Below are 19843 nucleotides of genomic sequence, written 5' to 3' on the forward strand. Positions count from 1 at the left end.
TGATTTGGCCACCCAGCAAGTCTAAGATTTTAAATTGACAAATTCAGACCAAACAAGACTTTTGCCTTGTACTTTATACTCTAGTTACCTAGTAAAGGATTAGTGAAAAATGCTTTATAAAATTAGCGTGTGCTCACTGTGAGAAGGGTTTCATAGTGAAGTTGTCTTTTCTTTTTTGTGGGTCATGGAGCTTGAACTCTGAGCCTAAATGCTGTCCCTGAGCTCTTAAGCGCAAGGTTTACCGCCCTTACCCCTGGGCCTGGTTGTTGTCTGAGCTCAACTCAAGGCTACTGCCAAACCCCTGGAGCCACAGCCACACTTCCCGTTTTCTGGTGGTTAACTGGAGATAAGAGTTGGGCTTTGTAGTGCTGGAGCTGGCCTTGAACCAGGATCCTGAGATCTCAGCCTGAGTAGCTAGGATTGCAGGTGTGAGCCACCTTGCCTGGCTCATAGTGACGTTTTCATACGTGCATATAGTATACTGCTGTTAGTACTTGGGACAGGTTTCACTACTGTTGGGTTTCAAGTACTTTGATCACAGTCATCCCCTTCACCCCTCTTACCCTTTACCCCTATTCTACAGTTCCCACCTGCACTGACACTCCATTAAGACTGGTTGTCTCTGATTTTTTTTTTTATTAGAATGTGACTTTATTTTCTGGCCAGTCCTGGAGCTTAACCTCTAGGCCTGGGCACTGTCCTTGTGCTGCTTTTGCTCAGGCTAGCACTCTACCACTTGAGCCACAGTACCATTTCTGGCTTTTTTCTGTGTATGTGGGTGTTGAAGAAATCAAACCCAGGACTTTATGCAATCTAGGAAAGCACTCTATCAACTAAGCCTTGAACTGAGCCTTGGCTCTGGACCACTGCCCCTCAATACCTTGAGATAAGAGTCGAATGGTATACTTTCCTGCCTTGGGTGTCTTTGAACTGCTATTCTCAGATGTTAGCCTCCTGAGTAGCTAAGATTACAGTCTGAACAGTGCCTCGATGGTACATTTTTTTTTTTTTTTTTGGTGGGGCTTGAACTAGGCCTGGGCACTGTCCCTGAGCTCTTCAGCTCAAGGCTCCCATCCTACCTACAGCCAAGCCCCACTTCCCGTTTTCTTGAGGTTAACTGGAAATAGAGTCTCAGGTCCTTTTGTGCCCATGCTGTCTTTGAACCTAGATCCTCACATTTCAGCCTCTTGAGTAGCTAGAATTACAGGTGTGAGCCATCGTGCCTGGCTACAGTTTATTATATATATATATATATATATATATATATATATATATATATATATATATATATATATATTTTTTTTTTTTTTTTTTGGTCAGGCCTGAGCACTGTCCTTGGACTTTCTCAAGGCTAGCACTCTACCACTTGAGCCTCAGCACCACTTCCGGCTTTTTTTTTTCTATGTATGTGGTACTGAGGAATCAAACCTGGGTCTTTGTGCATGCTAGGCAAGCACTCTACCACTAGGCCAAACTCCCAGCCCTACAATTTATTTTTAAAAAACACAAAAGGCATAAAAAGTATCCATTGTAAATTTATTATGCATTAGGAAGCTTAACCTAAAAACCAACAGCATTGTAAAAAGATATGTTATCTCTGTCCATGACAGAACAGGTTTCAAAATATATTTTCTTTTAAATGTATTCAGTCAGTACACAATCCTTTATAAAAGTTGTATATATTTTTTCTGACAATACCTTCATTACATTTATAAATACAAGATTTATAGAGCACCCCATCAAAAAAAATTAAAACCTTACAAATATCTACATGTATTTCACACCTAGAAAACTTTCAAAGGAGTGCTTTAAGGGTAGGCCCTAGTTAATGGTCCATTTACTATGCAGCAAAATTCGTATAAATCTGTAAAGTTTTCTTTGTCCATAAAACATCTCAAAAAATTAGCAAGACACTTATTGTGAAACAGAGTTTCACTAAACCCTCATATATTAGAAAGGAACTTAATGTGCGTATTCCCATGAGATTCAAGTCAGCTAAGCAGACTGAGACACAGACTGGGGACAAATGTGCATACACAGCAGTTAAGGCAGGAGTGTGATGCCACTGCAGGGGAGGGTAGGGAGGGAAAAACAAAAACAGCTAGTTATCACAATATAAGTCTAAACTTGGATGTGAACTCCACTGGTATCCTCTCCTAGGACTCCTCAATTTGTTACAAGACTTATATGAGCCTCCAATTTCTTCGTTGCCATTACAGTGCTTGTTGTCTCTTGTGCGGGGGGGGGTTGGGGAGGGTCTGACTGAGCTGCTTGAGCTGGCCTCACATTCATGATCCTCCTGCCTCTGTCTCCTGAAAAGCTGAGCTTACAGCCATGTGTCACAATGCCTGGCTCAATATAGTTTGCTTCTGTAAAATGACTGTGGATCCCGCTAGGACCCCAGGTCTGGGAATCCAAGTTTAGTACAACATGATTTGAAATGCTAAGAAAGCTTTCCTTTATCTGGCAAAGATCACCACAGACAAGTAAAGGAAGAGTAAAACTAGGTTTTCATGTGACCTTTGGACAAAGGCAACAGATCCCTGATACCGAGTAGCTTCATCAACAACGCCTATGGGAGAACTCGACCTGAAATCTTGCCCAAGATGGCAGTTTTGCTATCTTGTCCCTCTACTGAAGAGCCTGGGGAGACTGCCGTCACTCACTAGTTACTAAAAGAAAGCCATCCTTGCTAGTCTAGCAGAGATAGGACTTTTTGTATTTGAGTTCCAGTGTAGACTCCAGGTAACTTTGATAGTTGCACATTATTTGCAGGAAGTATGTACAAACAATGAAAAAGAGACAGGAAGAGGAGGGCAGAGGGATGAAGAGGGAGTCACTTATTGAACTTGGCCCGAACGATGCTGCTGCTAGCATTCTCCCCCCTCCCCCCCCAGCACCATGAAGTCTGTGATGGCGTGGCTCCCCTCAGGTGGTGTCTGCAGAGTTACAGCTCGGTGCACTGGTTCCCAGGCTCTTCGGAAGAGGAGAGCTCCCAGATGCTGTTGTCATGCAGCAGCGGCTCGATGTCCTCGTCACTGCCCCGTTCAGGGATCGTGCTCAGGCTGCCACTAACGCTGTTATGTTTTGGAACTCCACTGGCTTTACGGTATTCGGGGATGAATAAGGCAACCAGAAAAGACACCAAAACTATACAGGCTCCAAATAAAAATGGTGGGCCTGGGATGAGAGCTCCCTGCAGGACGGGTTAAACAAATGGAAACAGAATTTGATTAGGGTTTTATCTTTTTCCTTTTCATTTTTTTTTGGTAGTGGTGTTGTTTTTGGCCATGGGGCTTGAGCTGGGGGTCTGCATGTTGTCCCTGAGCTCTTATTTGCTCAAGGCTTGTGCTCACCACTTCGAGCCACAGCACCACATCCAGTTTTCTGGTAGTTTATTGTAGATAAGACTTCCCTTCCCAGGCTAGCTCTGAACCTTTATCCATAGATCTCAGCCTCTTGAGTAGTTAGGATTACAGGCCTGAGCCCCCAGTTCCCCACCCTGCTTCCAGCAACGTTTTTTAAGTCTGGAGATTGTGCGTGTGTGCATAAAATCTCCAATCAGTAAGTCTGGAGATTGGAGATATCACACACACACACACACACACACACACACACACACACACACACACACACACACACACACACACACACACACACACACACACACACACACACACACACACACACACACACACACACACACACACACACACACACACACACACACAATCAGTAGTGGCTGGAAATGTGGCTTAGTGCTAGTCTAGCATGCACAAAGCCCTGAGTTCAATTCCTTAGAATCACAAACAGAAAAAGGCAGAAGTGGCTGAAGTGGAAGAGGGATGACCTTGAGCAAAAAGCTCGGGAATCAGGTCCTGAGTTTCAGGACTGGAAAAAAAATGTGTGGCTCAAGTAGGAATTCCAGCCTTCAGTGAAAAAGCTAATGAACAGTACCCCAAGCCTTGAGTTTAAGCTCCAGTACTATCACAAAACACCCTACTTCAATTTTAGCTACATTTCTAGGTCTTTTCCTAATTCATTCAGCCTGTGCTTAGGTAGAATAACATTACCACAGTGAGTCTATAGGTGAAAAAATCTGAGGCAAACTGATTTTTTCTTTTCTTTAGTGGGTCATGGGGCTTGAACATGGCCTGGGTGCTGTCCCTGGGCTCTTCCGCTGAAGGATATCACCCTACCCTTGAGCCAAGCCCCACTTCCTGTTTTCTAGAGGTTAATTGGAGATATGAGTCTCAAGTCTTTTGTGCCTGGGCTGGCTTTGAACCTTGATCCTTACATCTCAGCCTCCTGAGTAGCCACTGCGCCCCGCTAAGCTGAAACAAATTTGAGACAAGCTATCTTTATAAGATGTTAAACTTTATGAACTGACTTCTCTCCAACCCAAAAGGCAAGGAACATACAGCTTAACTGCTGTCAAATACAACAGTAATATATACAAGCAAAAAAAAGTTTTTTTTCCTGCCAGTCCTGGGGCTTGAACTCGGGGCCTGACCCCTGTCATTGGGCTTTCTCAATAAAGCTCTAGCATGTGAGCCACAGCACCACTTCTGGCTTTTCTATGTACGTGGTACCGAGGAATTGAACCCTGGTCTCTGTGCATGCTAGGCAAGCACTCGACCATTAGACCAAACTCCTGACCCACAAGTATAAATATTTTAAGGCCACAAAATTTTGTTATTATTGATGTAATAGCATCACCAAATTACCTGTAGGGCACCATCATCAGAATTCAGTTCTGGGCTGAGCTCACTGAGTTCAACGTGGAACATGTAGAATATTAACCCATACAGAGCTGGTCCTAGGCCATTGCACAGTCCTCGAATTCCAGTTATGATCCCCTGTGCAACTCCTAAACCAGAACAGAACAGAGGGAGATGGTCTCAGAAGAGCAGCTCAACACATGAAGCTAATCTGCACACCATTACAGCCCACCCGCACTCTGAGGAATGTGAACCACGAATGTGCCACCAGCACTGTTTCCTCATACCCATTCAATGCTATAAGAAAGTAAAACTACAGACTTTTTTTTTGTGTGTAGGTCATGGGGGGCTTGACCTAGGCCTGGGTGCTGTCCCGGAGCTCTTCAACAAGGCTACCGGGCTACCACCCAACCTTGAGCCAAGCCCCATTTCTGTTTTCTAGAAGTTAATTGGAGGTAAAAGTCTCAGGTGCTTTGGTGCCCAGGCTGTCTTTGAACCTTGATCTTATCTTATAGCCTGCATCTATGTCTACCTCAGTGTAGATACTACTGAAAAATCCCCAAGTGTCAATTTCTAGGTATCTCTACTTTCTAAAAGGTCAGGTACAACATGAGCTATATATGGACTGGGTCTATGAACTCTTGAAAATGATAAAATTCCAATATGACATACTGTAAGTTTTGGCATTAACAACATACCAGAAAATAACTTAAAAAACTGGGCAACTGGGCATTAACAACAGAACAGGCATCCATGGAGGGCTTCACACATAACACAGCCAGCTGAACTATGTATGCAGCCAGGGTACACACAAGACTTGAGATTTTTTTTTTTTTGCCAGTTCTGGGGCTTGAATTCAGGGCCTGAGTACTGCCGTGGGGGCTTTCTCAAGGCTAGAGTTTTACCATTTGAACCACGGCACCATTTCTGGCTTTTTCTATATATTTGGTACTGGGGAATCAAACCCAGGTCTTCGTGCATGCTAGGCAAGCACTGTACCACTAGGCCAGTTTTAAACTCCCAGTCTGACACTGATTTGTTTTTTTAACATTATACTTCAAACAAGTATTCAAGAATAGAATCTCTATGTGCAATCACTGGCATATAAATTTAAGAACAAAATTAAAATTAAGCAGAGAGTTTGTATGTCATAGATACATAGGGATCTGTATATCAATGTCTATAGAATATATATCCCATCATAGGTTTATATGTCTAGATAATTATCTTCAAGTGCATGTAAATGACCTTGAGCACTGAATACCGAGTTATCGCTATTGTACTGTTTGGAGCTAATATCTACCAATCAAGGAGACCAGGGAGACTATGCACTTTTTGTTTCTTTAGTCTTGCCTTATCTTAACATGATTTGCTCTAGTTTTATCTACTTCCCAGTGAATGGCATTTTATCTTGTCTAGTGGCTATGTAGAATTCCATTGTATATATACATTTTTTGGATCCATTCATCTGTAGTAGGGCTTGGCTATTGTGAATAGTACAGAGATGAACATGGCTGAGCAGGTGTTCTTATCATACCCTGCTCAGGGTAGATGAGTGGTATGGCTGGGTTGTAGGAAAGATCTATGTTTAGGGATTTTTTTTTTTTGTCGGTTATGGGGCCTGAAGTCTGGACCTGGGCACTGTCCCTGAGCTCCTCAGTTCAAGTCTACCACCCCACCCCTGGAGCCACAGCACCATTTCCTGTTTTCTAGTGATTAATTGGAGATAAGTCTCACAGACTTTAGTGCCTGGGCTGGCTTTGAATCATGATCCTCAGATCTCAGCCTCCTGAGTACCTGGGATTACAGGCGTGAGCAACTGCACCTGGCTTATATTTAGTTTTTATTTTTTTAAAGAAGTCTTTATTTTATTAATTGATGTTTTCACTACTGTTAAGATTCTTCATGGCATTCCATTAGGAATTTTCTGAGGACTCACAGGAAATTTATGAATGCCGTAATAATATTCTATGATGTGGTACTGAGGAATCGAACCTGGGTCTTTATGCATGCTAGGCAAGCACTCTACCCCTAGACCAAACTCCCGGCCCTTATGTTTAGGTTTTTTTTTTTTTTTGCCAGTCCTGGGTTTGGGCTCAGGGCCTGAGCACTGTCCTTGGACTTTCTCAAGGCTAGCACTCTACCACTTGAGCCTCAGCACCACTTCTGGCTTTTTTCTATGTATGTGGTACCGAGGAATTGAACCCGGGTCTTCGTGCATGCTAGGCAAGCACTCTACCACTAGGCCAAACTCCCGGCCTTATGTTTAGTTTTTTGAGGAACCTTCAGACTGCCTTCTAGTTGCACTAGTTTACATTCCTACCAGCAGTGCAGCAGGGTTCCTCTTTCTCCACATCCCTGCCAGTATTTGATGTTGTCTAAAATTATTGTAAAATGACCAGTTCTGATGTAAAAAAGTAGATAGCATTCAAAATTCCTTGAGCCAGGAGCATGGCCTAGTAGTAGAGTGCTTGCCTAGTATGCATAGAGACCCCAGTTTGACTCCTTGGTACCACATACATAGAAAAAACCAGAAGTGGTGCTGTGGCTTAGGTGTTAGAGCTCTAGCCTTGAAAAAGTGCTTGGGCTCTTGAGTTTAAACCCAAGGACTGGCAAAAAAAAAAAAAAAAAAAAAATCCTTGTAAGGCTAGTTATAGGTCAGCATAGAGCTTCTGCCTAGGGTATGGAAGACCTTTGGGGTTTGAGCAAAAACCTAAGACAGCTGGGTGTGGTGGCTCACGCCTGTAATTCTAGCTACACAGGAGGCTCACATTTCTGGATCAAGGTTCAAAGCCGGGCCAGGCCCAAAAGGACCTGAGACTCTTGATTACCAATTAACCTCTAGAAAATGGGAACGGGGGCTTAGTTTGAGCTGAAGAACTCAGGGACAGGGCCCAGGCCAAGCCCCTTGACCCATAAAAGAAAAACAAAAAAACCCTAAGAGACCTGTCTTCAAATACCAGCATACACACAAAACCCTAGAAAAAGAAAATGGGTAGTTTGTTTCTAATTCTTCATAGCCTGAGCTTTTGGGCTTTTAAAAGAATAAGCATGAAAAAGAGGAACACAAACCCTTCCTGTTGGGAAAGGAAACAGGTATATGGTATTCTTGTAGAGACCACAGGGCTACTACCTCCTGCTATCCACATGGAGAGCCCAGGCAAGAAGTCCTAGCTGGAGGAAGAAAGAGCAAGGACCGGATCTCACCTTGCTGATCTGACTCTGCATTGCGAGACACCAGGGCACTGACTGCTGGGAATGTAATGCTGGACATGGCGGCCACCGTGCCCGCTGCCCACATCATCCTAGAAAGACAACACAGGTGATGGCAATGTTTTAAGAAGCTTATGTTCACAATGTAGACAGCAACAAAAGTCTGGTTATTTTCCTCTTGATGAAGACTGTGACCCTTCTATCTCTTTCATAGGTGGGGTAGCAGACATGAACCACAATGCCTGGATAGTTCTTTGAGATGCATCCCTTCTACCTCCCTCTCCCAAGAGCATGGGACCACAGTCACATGTCACCACGCAGGGGACAAATGTTAGGTTCTTGCTGACATTTGCCCAAACTGGCCTGATAGGGTGATTTTTCTTTGCCTCTACTTTTCTAGTAGCTAGGCCTACAGGTATGTGCCACCACACTGGAAACTTCAGTACAACCTTAAGAGGACTTTTTTTTTTTTTTTTGCCAGTCCTGGGATTGAGCTCAGGGCTTGAGCACTGTCCTTGGACTTTCTCAAGGCTAGAGCTCTATAACTTGAGCCTCAGCACCTCGTATGGCTTTTTTTCTATGTATGTGGTATCAAAGAATCGAACCCGGGTCTTCGTGCATGCTAGGCAAGCACTCTACCACTAGGCGAAACTCCCGGCCAAGGACTTTTTCTTTCTATACTTCATTTCTCTAAAGGTCAGTGCTAGCAATGCAGTGTGCCTCCTCTTCTTACTGAGGTAAGTGACTGTTCTTCACTGGGCCTGTCTTTCCTATTGGTGGGAATCTAAAAATCTGAGTACCAAAAATTGCCTTAGGATACATATTGTTCTGAAGGAGACAGAAGTGACTCAAACGCTCTATTTCATGGTCATTTATAGGCTAAGGGCACTCAGTTATGCTAGTAAAGTCTGCCCTAACCAGTCACTTACATAGTCCAAAAAGAGATAAGTGATATACCTTAAAAAAAAAATTACAGGGGCCGGGAGTTTGGCCTAGTGGTTAAAGTGCTTGCCTAGCATGCATGAAGACCCGGGTTCGATTCCTCGGTTCCACATATAGAAAAAAGCTGAAAGTGGTGCTGAGGCTCAAGTGGTAGAGCTCTAGCCTTGATAAAGTCCAAGGACAGTGCTCAGGCCCTGAGCTCAAGCCCAGGACTGGCAAACAAAACAAAACAAACAAAAAAACAAACAAACAAAAATTACAAATGCATACACATGCAGCTCTGTGGGAGGGCTGGATAAGAATAACAGAGTCAATCAGGTAATAATTCAGTGCTGGCATTCCATTTTATACTCAGATTATCTAGCTCTACCCTTGCCCATATAATGTTAGCCTGTAGGTTTCTGAAATGTCCAATACACCAAACCAGTGAAATAACCTTTGCTTCTCATCCCACTTTACTAGCCGGAGTGCCTCAAAACATACAATGTACCTAACGGTGAGGCTTACCAGGACTGCGATCCAAAACCATACCAGGCCAACTGCAGCATCTGGAAACCCAAACCAAGCAGGACAGTGTTCTTATTTCCCAGTGACCGCATCAAAATGCTAAGAAAGACCGTCTGCAAAGGAAAGGGGACAACTAAGAATCCATGTGAACACAAGGTATTTTCAATAGCTGAGATCTGAGGATCGTGGTTTGAAGCCAGCCAAGGCAGGAAAAGCTCATGAGACTAGTATCACCAATGAACTACTCCAAAACAGCTGAGAATGGAGCTGTAGCTCTTCAAATAGTAGAGTACTAGCCATGGGCAAAAAAAAACCCCTCAGTAACAGTGCCCAAGCTCTAGGACTGGGGGGGCGGGGAAACAACCCTACATCTGTAATGCCATCTCAACTTTAGAATGTAATCTTTTTGAGGAAGCCTATTTGCTAATGAATGAGGATCAGGCCTCTCCTCCCCCAGCCTCAGAGGCCAGGCCACAGTCTCAGAAGCTAGAGCACAGACATAGGACTTGGGTGGGGCCTTTTCCTGACGAGCCTGACAGGTGCTCTGGTCCAACAGGTTGTCAAAGCCATTCACTTGATATCATGACAGGGACACATCAGTCTTTCTGGAGAAATGACAAGCGCTTAACTTGGATGAGAGGTCAAATCTGCTGACCATTTACAGAAGATATGAATTTTGCTGGATGTCAACAGTTTTCCTAAGTTGTAACTGGAGTAAATTTGATTTTCATAAATAAGTATTCTACTTAACTAGATGGGATAGTCTGAAATGGATTAGGGAAAAGAAGCCTCTGGGCTAGCCAACTAAAGTTAACATAAAAAAAAAAAGACAAACTTGGGGGTGGGGAAGAGGGTAATGGGGACCAAGACACGTGAAAGGGTATCAATGTATGTGAATTAATGCACCTTCTATCTGGTGAATATCATGTAACCCTTTTACTAATTACAATAAAAATATTAAAAAAAAAGACAAACTTGTAAATTATGTTAAATTTCCTTACAGAGTCAAAAACAAAAAATAGCCTTTTGCCTTGGTGAAATCCCATGAACCTGACTAATTCTACTTAGTATTTAGTATTTTGTTTTTATGTTTTCCAAGTCAAAGAACATCTGCTCGGCCCCACCACCATTTCAGGAAATTACCTCCAGCAGCCCCACAAGTGAACACACAACCAAGATCATGCCAGGGACAGGCCCTGCCTTTGATTTCATATACTAAGGTGCTGATTCTACAGATAGCAGAGTCTGGAACAGTTATTGCTATTCATTCCTACTTTTCAACAGTGAAGTAACAAGGAAACATTCTCCTGGTTAATTCTACAATACATAAGAAGTGACATAAAATTATATTAAATTTTGGTTCAAGCCCCAGGACTGGCACACACACACAAAATGAAGTTGAATGAAGTTGCTTTTAAATCTTGATTTCATCATTCTATCAAAAGGGAATGGTAAGAGTCAGGCTCTGCCAATGGCCTACTTGTATACACTGTGCCTGAACATGAGTTCCCCTACTTGTACATGGGGCTTCCTGTGGATCTCTGGCTATCAAGAATAAAAAAAAAATCCATATATGAAATGACACTCACCTGAGCCACAATGGACAGAATTCCTACCATGGCTATGAATGCTGCAATTTTAACAGATCCAAAACCTATGATCTGCGAAAACAGAGGAAAACACTTCAGTTATGTAATGCATAATAAATCCCTCCCCCCTCACCACATCCCTAGAGCTTGAACTCAGGGCCTAGCCACTTTACCACTTGAGTGAAAGCCCCACTTGTGGCCTTTTCTGTGCATGTGGTATGGAGGAATCAAACCCAGGGCTTTGTGCATGCTAGGTAAGCACTCTACCACTAGGCTACATTCCTGGCCTCTGCTCTATTAAAGTGATAAGATAAAACCACTGAGGAAAGTTAGTGCAGTGCCAAAAGCTGTATTTACCAATAATTAACACCGAAATCTGATATGAGAAATTAAGCAGTTTTTAAACTGTGCTATATTTAATATTCTTTTTTGGTCATGGGGCTTGAAGTCTGGGCCTACACACTGTCCCTGAGATCTTTAGCTCAAGGCTATCTACCACTTGAGCCACAGCACCTCTTCTGGTTTTCTGGTGATTACTTGGAGTAAGAGTCTAATAGACTTTAGTACCTAGGTTGGCTTTGAACAGCCTCCTGAGTATCTAGGATTACAGGTGTGAGGCACTGGCACCTGGCTATTTTTATTTTTATTTTTTTTATTTTTTTATTTTTTTTTTGCCAGTCCTGGGCTTGAGCTCAGGGCCTGAGCACTATCCTTGGACTTTCTCAAGGCTAGAACTCTACCACTTGAGCCACAACACTATTCCTGGCTTTTTTCTATGTATGTGGTACTGAGGAATCGAACCCAGGTCTTTGTGCATGCTAGGCAAATACTCTACCACTAGGCTAAACTCCCACCCCTATTTGTAAGTTTGAAAAAGGATAAATAGCCGAGTGCCAGTGTTTCATTCTCAATCCTAGCAACTCTGGAGTATGAGAACTGAGGGACATGATTCAAAGTCTGAGATTCATATCTTAATTTAAAAGCCAAAAAGCTCGAGTAGAGGTGAGGCTCAAGTACTAGAGCACCAGTCCTGAAAAACAAGACTCAGAGACAATGCCTAGGCCCTGAGTTCAAGTCCTAGTACAGACACCCCCTAACCCCCAAGAGGACTTCTGTCCTCTAATGAAATTCTATAAAACAAATTCCATAAAAGGAAGTATCTTGTATTTCTTTTTTCTTCTGTTGGTCGAGGGGCTTGAACTCTTGGGCCTGGGTGCTATCCCTGAGTTCTTTAGCTCAGGGCTAGCACTCTGCTACTTTGAGTCACAGAATCACTTCTGGTTTTGGGGACATTGGTGCTCTGGCTTTGAACCTTGATCCTCGGACCTCAGCCTCTGGAGTAGCTATGATTACAGGTGTGAGCCACCATATTTTTTGTATATTCTTCCCATGTTACAAATGAGTACCTTGCTTCTTCACTAGCACCCTACTACTTGAGCCACAGCTCCACTTCTAGCTTCTGCCTCCACTTCTAGCTTCTGTTGGTTAACTGAAGATAGGAGTCAAACAGACTTTCTTGGCCCAGCCGGCTCAGACCTTAGCCTGAGTAGTTAGCATTACAGGTATGAGCCACTGGCACCAAGCTTGCATCTATGTATTTTTAACTAGAAGCAAGTTCATACGCTTCCTTTTCTTCTGTGGTTGCTCCAGATTATCTTTAGACAAATCAGCCTTCAGTAGCCTTTATGTTCAAATTTACTAAGAAAAGATTGCTCACCTGCCTGAGATAGAGAAAAAAACTTGAATACTGTCCAGCTTCCGGGAGGTATGAAAGAAACACGGTGATGCAGATTAGTAAGACAGTAGAATCTTTCCCAACTTTCTTCAATGACTGGAATAATCAGAAAATAAACATGAAGTCAAGAGGCAGACATCCCAGCAAATGTTTACTGAGCCTTCACTACTCGCCACATACCACACTAGTTCATTTGTATATTTTAAGTGGGATTCAGAAGTCCCTGATAAGAAAGTCTGAGACTGGCTATATATATCAGCTTCCTGCCCCAGGCTCTTTTTTTTGCTGTGTAACATTATAAGCATTTTGGATAAGAATTTCTGAAGAATTACTTTTCTTATTTTGGTGGGTCATGGGACTTGAACCTGGCCTGGGTGCTGTCCTTGAGCTCTTGAGCTCAAGGCTACCACTCTACCCTTGAGCCAAGCCTCACTTCCCATTTTCTAGAGATTAATTGGAGATAAGAGTCTCAGATTCTTTTGTGCCTGGGCTGGCTTTGAACCTTGATCCTCAGATCTCAGTTTCCTGAGTAGCTAGGATTACAGGAGTTAGCCACTACATCCAGCAACTTTTCCTCTTATAAGTATGTTTTCTAAAAGTTAAATTTGGGGATTAAATACAAAAATACTTTTCTTTTTCTTTTACTTTTTTTTGTGTTTGTGTCCTGGGGCTTGAATTCGGGGCCTGAGCACTCTTGGTTTTCTCAAGGCTAGAGCTCTACCACTTGAGCCACAGTACCACTTTTGCTTTTTCTACGTATGTGATATCAAGGAATGGAACCTGGGTCTTCTTGCATGCTAGGTAAGCACTCTACCACAAAGCCAAACTCCTGGCCCCATGTACATACTTATTTCGGGAACAATTTCAAACCAGATTTTTGGGTGGTGGTGAGAATGTTACTTTTTCTTGGCACTTCTGTAATAGCTGTAGTATATATTAGTATACATTTGCTATACAAGGAGACATTTCACTGTGACATCTCTACCTCAACACCAGAGGTCTCTGGTGTGACATACTCTCCCACTCCTATAACCTCCAAAAGATTAGTGGACAAAAAAATCCATTTAAATTGCTGGGATTGTGGCTTAGTGGTAGAGTGCTTGCCTAGCATGCATGAAGCCCTGGGATTGATTCAGTACCACATAAACAGAAAAAGCCAAAAGTGATGGTGTGGCTCAAGTAGTAGAGTGCTAGCCTTGAGCAAAAGAAGGTCAGGGACAGTTCTCAGAGTCTGAGTTCAAATCCCATGACTGGCAAAGAAAACCCCCAAAAATCCAAGTTCAAAGCTTATGATTGAAGCAAATGCATATTGATGACTTGGAAAACAATTACATCAGTCAAACTAGGTCATTTATCCTTCCTAAAGGGAATTCACTTCAAATGACCACCTTTAGTACTTTTTTTTTTATTGTTTTACCAGTCCTGGGGATTGAACTCAAGACCTGGGCACTGTCCCTTTGCACTTTTTGCTCAAGGCTAGTACTCTGTCACTTGAGCCATAGGGACACTTTTGGCCTTTTTTGAGTATGTGGTACTGAGGAATGGAAGCCAGGGCTTCACGCATACTAGACAAGCACAATACCACAGGCTATGCTCCTGGGCCTATTACTTTGTTTTTCCCCCACCAGCCATTTTATTTTTAAAAACAGAGCAAGGAAAAGGGTAACATCATCCCAAAAGAAATATATTTATCATCTGAATCATATAACCTTATCATCTGAATTATGTAACTATAACCCCTCTATACAGCACCTTTATAATTAAAAAACAAAACAAAACAAAACAGCCAGGTATGGTGGCTCACACCTGTAATCTTAGCTAACTCAGGAGACTAAAACCTGGGAGTCAAGGTTCAAAGCCAGCGCAGGCATTAAAATGTCCTTGAGACTCCAATTAACTACTAGAAAACCACAAGAAAACCAGAAGTGGCTCTGTGGTTCGAGGGGTAGGGAGCTGAAGAGCTCAGGGACAATGCCCAGGCCCAAGTTCAAGTCCCACGACCGGGGGAAAAAAAAAAGACTGGCTGGGAGCCAGTGACTTCACTCATGCCTATAATCCTCACTACTGAGGAAGCTTAGATCTAAGGATCTCAGTGGAAGCCAACCTGGGAAGAAAACCCAGTGACAAAGCCGGGTGAGGTGAGGTGGCTCATGCCTGTAATCCTAGCTATTCAGGAGGCTGAGATTTGAGGATCTTGGTTCAAAGCCAACCCAGGCACTAAAGTCCATAAGACTATCTCCAATTAACCACCAGAAAACTGGAAGTGGCGCCTTGGCTCAAGGGCTCAGCCTTGAGCTGAAGAACTCAAAGACAATACCCAGGCCCAGAGTTTAGGCCCTATGACCAACCAACCAACCAAAAAAAAAGGGGGGCGCGGCTTGTTATTTCCAACTAACCAGCAAGTGGCTACAAACAGATGTGGTTCATGTGGTAAAGGATTAGGCTTGAGTAAAAATGAGTATATGGCTGAGTGCATGTGTGAGAGAAAAAAAAAAGGGGGGGGAAGAAATGAAAAAAGAAATTCCTTCCCAAACTGTCATAAAATGACAATAGATATTTGCTCCTTCTTCCTTTACAACATACTTGGTTTAAGAACCAAATCCACATTAATTTGTTGTTGGCTGTGGGGCTTGAACTCCAGGTCTTGGGCACTGTCCCTGCGTTTTTTCCCTCAAGGATAGCACTCTACCACTACTTATAGTTTTCTGGTGGTTAGTTTCTGGAGATGAGTCTCACAGACTTTCCTACCTGAGCTGGCTTTGAGCTGCAATCCTCAGATTTCAGCTTCCTGAGTAGCTAGGGTTACAGGCTTAAGCTATCAGTGCCTGGCAAGTCCACATAATTTTGATATATAGATTATTCTATATATTATTCTGCATACTTTTTTTTTTTTTTTTTTGCCAGTTGTGAGGCTTGAACTCAGGGCCTGGACACTTTTTGCTCAAGGCTAACAGTCTGCCACCTGAGCCACAACCGCCACTTCTGGCTTTTTCTGTGTATGTGGTTCTGGGGAATCGAACCCAGGGCTTCGTGCATGCTAGGCATGTCTCTGAATCTTACTTATAAAGTAAGCCTTTCTTATTTTTACTGGAGAAAGAATTGGATCACCAATCACTGAGGCTATATGTCTACTACTTTATTTGCTTGGCTTAGATATTTGTGAAGTCAGTATTCTACTTTACCGCAAAAGGGTCTGCTTGTTTCCAAGAAATCTGAGCTCCCCAGGAAACTGGTCTTATTTTCTCTGGTAGAGATTCTGGAACAGCCACCAAGATGAAGCAGATGTCCAGAAGAGCCACCACTGTGGCTACAAGTACAACGAGGCTGTCTCCGTAACTGGCAGAAAGATATGCTCCAATGGCTGGGCTGCTGACTAGACTGGCTGCGAAGGTGGCTGAGACCTGCAAGAAACATACTGTTACTCAGGACTCACCATGTGAATCTGTGAAGAAGCCTATTGGTCCCCAGTTCCAACTGGCTGGGAATAGTCCTGCAGGTGAATCCCCACAGAAAAGCACATTCTCACCCAGGGCTTCCAGGTCCACCCCTGTAACCACCCTTTCCCAAGTTTAAAGAAGATGTTGCATAGAATTCTGAGAATGAAATTTTTCTATCTCTTAAGATAAATAAGGATAAATAAGATAAATAAGGATTAATTGGCTCAGATCCAAGACCCAAGACAAATCCAGCAGCCTGTATGTGGAGCTGTCTGGAAACACATTTCAGCTGAGACACACCGTTCTCTCCATGCCCATGGGTAGGCATAATTCTAACTGCCACTATATACATAGAGCTGTTAGAAAGGATAATTAACTCAGCCATTTCTAGTGACTCCATTTTTTTTCTTAAAAACCCTCTTAGTATAGCATGTGATCGATGCTCCTGCTGAAAAGGACCTTCTAAGAAAGATTTCCTGAGGGAACTGTTCAATAAACCTTACTTACCAGTGACGCAAGTACAAATCTATCAGAACATGACATGGTATCTCCCATTGGTATATGCAATTTTTGTTTTTATGAATCAGTTTAAAAAAAAAAAAAACTGCCAGTGCTGGAGACTTACGCCTATAATCCTAGCTAGCTCCTCGGTGGCAGAGATCTGAGGATGGAGGTTTAAAACCAGCCCAAGAAAGGGAAGTCCATAAGACTTTTATGGATAATTAACTGTAAAAAGCCGAAAGGACAGTTATGGTGCAAGCGGGAGAGTGCTAGTGTAGAGTAAAAAAGCTAAGGGATCAAGACTGAGCCCTGAGTTCATGTCCTGGTACCAGTGTGCACGCACACATACAAATTTAAGCCTAATAAATAAAATTTCAGAGAAAAATGGACCCCCACAGTCATTCTCCAGGTATAGTAGAAGTCTTCCTAGTAGCTTTCCTGTCTGTCCCCTGTATTTCCATGACTGACTCAGGAAATTATTCATTTAGATAGTCAACACTGAACCATTACTTAACTCTATTCCAAGAAGTGGGACTTAAGAGTAAGACTCAGGAAAGGAATCTCATCCACTACTCTTCATTATTGAGCCAGATCATTTTCCTTTTTACAGTGCACATGTCCCAGCAGGTTCAGGCCCATGGCTGCTACTTACATGTGCACAAGCTACTTTTTCCTCAATCACGGAAAATAACATGAGTTGTGACTCACTCATCCAAAATGCTTCCTCTCATCTAACAGGTTTTTCTTCCCTAGATAACCAAAATCTAATTTTTCTCAGGTATATTATCTAAAATCAAATTATCAAAAAGTTTCCTATCCTTTGTATTTATTAACTCAACAATCTGATGGTCTTTTCAAATGTATAGTCTTTACAGTGCAGATTAAAATTGCTCAAGATTCAATATCTAATTCCGTTTCGAATCTCACATTCTGGTGAATTTCTAATACGATATTCATGTTACTATCTTACCCATCCATAGGCGGTACTTCGCTCATGCTCCTGAGTGACATCAGCTACGTAGGCAAATATCACAGAGAAGGTGACCGAGAAGACTCCAGACACAGAAATCATTGCAAAATACCACCTATAAAAAATTATTTTATTTGCTCAGCAAATGCTTTTATAACCAGAGTAAAAAAAATAAGTAAATACACATTACATTATACTTAAAAACAAAAAACAAAAAAAAAAAAGCCGGTACATGGCTCACATCTGTAATCCTAGCTACTCAGGAGGCTTAGATCTGAGGATCATGGGCACAAAACCAAGACTCATCTCCAATTAACCACTAGAAAATGAAAAGTGGGGCTGTAGCTCCAGGGATAGAGCAGTACTTTTGAGCTGAAGAGCTCAGGCCTAGAGTTCAAGCCCTATGACCCACCAACATAAAAATAATAGTTTTATCACTAAAAAGTATATATAGTTTACAAAAATGAACACAGTAAAAAAGAACAGAAGAAAATTTAAAGAAAAATATTTTCTGGTATTGTAATAAAGGCGGATAACAAAAAAATTCAAGTTAACTTTAGCTATTTTTTAAAAATCCACTTGAAAGCAGAATGGGTACAAAAATTTAATGCAATGATGACCATAAATTTTTATCATATGTCTGTAGATGCGTAAGTGGAGTTTATTCTAGAATGCCTGATTTCTTTGGGGGTAGGACTGGCGTTTGAACTCAGGGTTTTGTGCTTGCTAACCAGATGTTCCACCACTTGACTCATACCCTCAATCCTATATAATAATCATTAACAATGAAGAAAATCAATCTTCAAGGTAAAATCATCCAAAAGTGTGACATCTAATTTTTATTTAAAAAAAAAAAATCTCTTAAGACAAGAGTTTGGCCTAGTGGTAGAATGCTTGCCTAACGTGCATGAAGACCTGGGTTCAATCCCTCAGTGTCACATACATAGAAAAATGCCAGAAAGGGCGGAGGGGAAATGGGGACAAAAACATAAGGGGTATCAATGTGTGAGAAGTAATGCACCCACTATCTGGCAAATGTAACTGTAACCTCTCTTACATGTTACCTCGATAATAAAAATAAAATGGAAAAGGGAAAAAAAGAAAAATGCCAAAAGTGGTGCTGTGGCTCAAGTGGTAGAGCTCTACCCTTGAGAAAGGACAGTGCTCAGGCTCCGAGTTAAATTGAACTCATAATAAAACAAGAATAAGTCACTTTCCAACAAAAGCTAGTCTGAGGTCCAATGATGAAAAATTATGACATTCCTATTATATGCATGAAGATAAAACAACAATTGTCACTTTTACTTATAGTCACTCATTAGGTAATACAATTAGTAAGAGCAGAGAGCGAGCGGTATGGCACCTGGAAAGAAAAAGTTAAATTTACAGATGACTTAATAAAGCTAAGAAACTAAGCAATTAGGAGTCAATTTTGTATTAGAACAAAAACAAAAATTTTTTTATAGGAATAAAAGTTAAACTGGGCACTGGTGGCTCATGCCTGTAATCCTAACTACTCAGGAAGCTGAGATTTGAGGATCAAGGTTCAAAGCCAGCCCAGGCATGAAAGTCTATGAGACTCTTATCTTCACTAACAACTAGTGGCACTGTGGCTCAAAGTGGTAAGAGTGCTAGCCTTGACCTGAAGAGCTCAGGGATAGTGCCCGGGCCCTGAGTCCAAACCCCAGGACCAGTACAATTACAACAACAACAAAACTGAACTAAGTGAAAGGCTATGTTACTCACCATGGGCTGATTCGCATCAGTGGGATGGGGAAGCAGGTGAAGAAGACTGTGACAAGGAGAAAGGGCTTCCGGCCCAACACATCTGAGAGAGCGCCTATGAGTGGGGCGCTCAGAAAAGACAGCAGGCCCTGGAGAAGAACAGAGGTTAGATTTAGAATGTGATCCTCTAGTTACCTATGACTCATTTTCTAGATGTATTAATTTCAATTTATTTTTCTGGACCTCAAACAGTAATGTGAAACATTAAACAGAAATTAATATTTAAAAAAGGGCCAGATGCAGTGGCTCACGCCTGTAATCCTAGCTATTCAGCAGTTCAAAGCTACCCCAGACACTAAAAAAAAAGATGCCTGTGATAGTATACAACTAGCACTCATCAAAATCTTCCCCTGATACACAAACTATGCTTTGAGTGTATGCAATACTTATGGCTTATACATCCCACACGTGGACTCAGTAAGCTATTAATCATTCTTCCTACC

At 42.2% G+C, this 19843-nt stretch overlaps 1 protein-coding gene across 2 annotated transcripts in view; it reads right to left on the bottom strand.

Annotated features, from left to right (window-relative positions):
- Window positions 1-1515: 1515 nt before the first annotated feature.
- Window positions 1516-19843, bottom strand: part of Slc71a2 (solute carrier family 71 member 2) — a 53698-nt gene continuing 35370 nt past the window's right edge. For both annotated transcript variants that reach the window (XM_090329939.1, XM_090329940.1), the window contains exons 4-12: window positions 19362-19489; window positions 17616-17730; window positions 15890-16108; window positions 12690-12803; window positions 10973-11044; window positions 9384-9496; window positions 7929-8026; window positions 4728-4870; window positions 1516-3196 (exon numbers count right to left, since the gene is read on the bottom strand). In XM_090329939.1, the coding sequence (XP_090186065.1) occupies window positions 2948-3196; window positions 4728-4870; window positions 7929-8026; window positions 9384-9496; window positions 10973-11044; window positions 12690-12803; window positions 15890-16108; window positions 17616-17730; window positions 19362-19489 (1251 nt within the window). In that variant the 3' untranslated portion in view covers window positions 1516-2947. The remainder of the gene's footprint in view (window positions 3197-4727; window positions 4871-7928; window positions 8027-9383; window positions 9497-10972; window positions 11045-12689; window positions 12804-15889; window positions 16109-17615; window positions 17731-19361; window positions 19490-19843) is intronic.

This window comes from Megascapheus bottae, chromosome 3, assembly GCF_031878675.1.
Source record: "Megascapheus bottae isolate mThoBot1 chromosome 3, mThoBot2.hap1, whole genome shotgun sequence".
Classification (NCBI taxonomy): domain Eukaryota; kingdom Metazoa; phylum Chordata; class Mammalia; order Rodentia; family Geomyidae; genus Megascapheus; species Megascapheus bottae.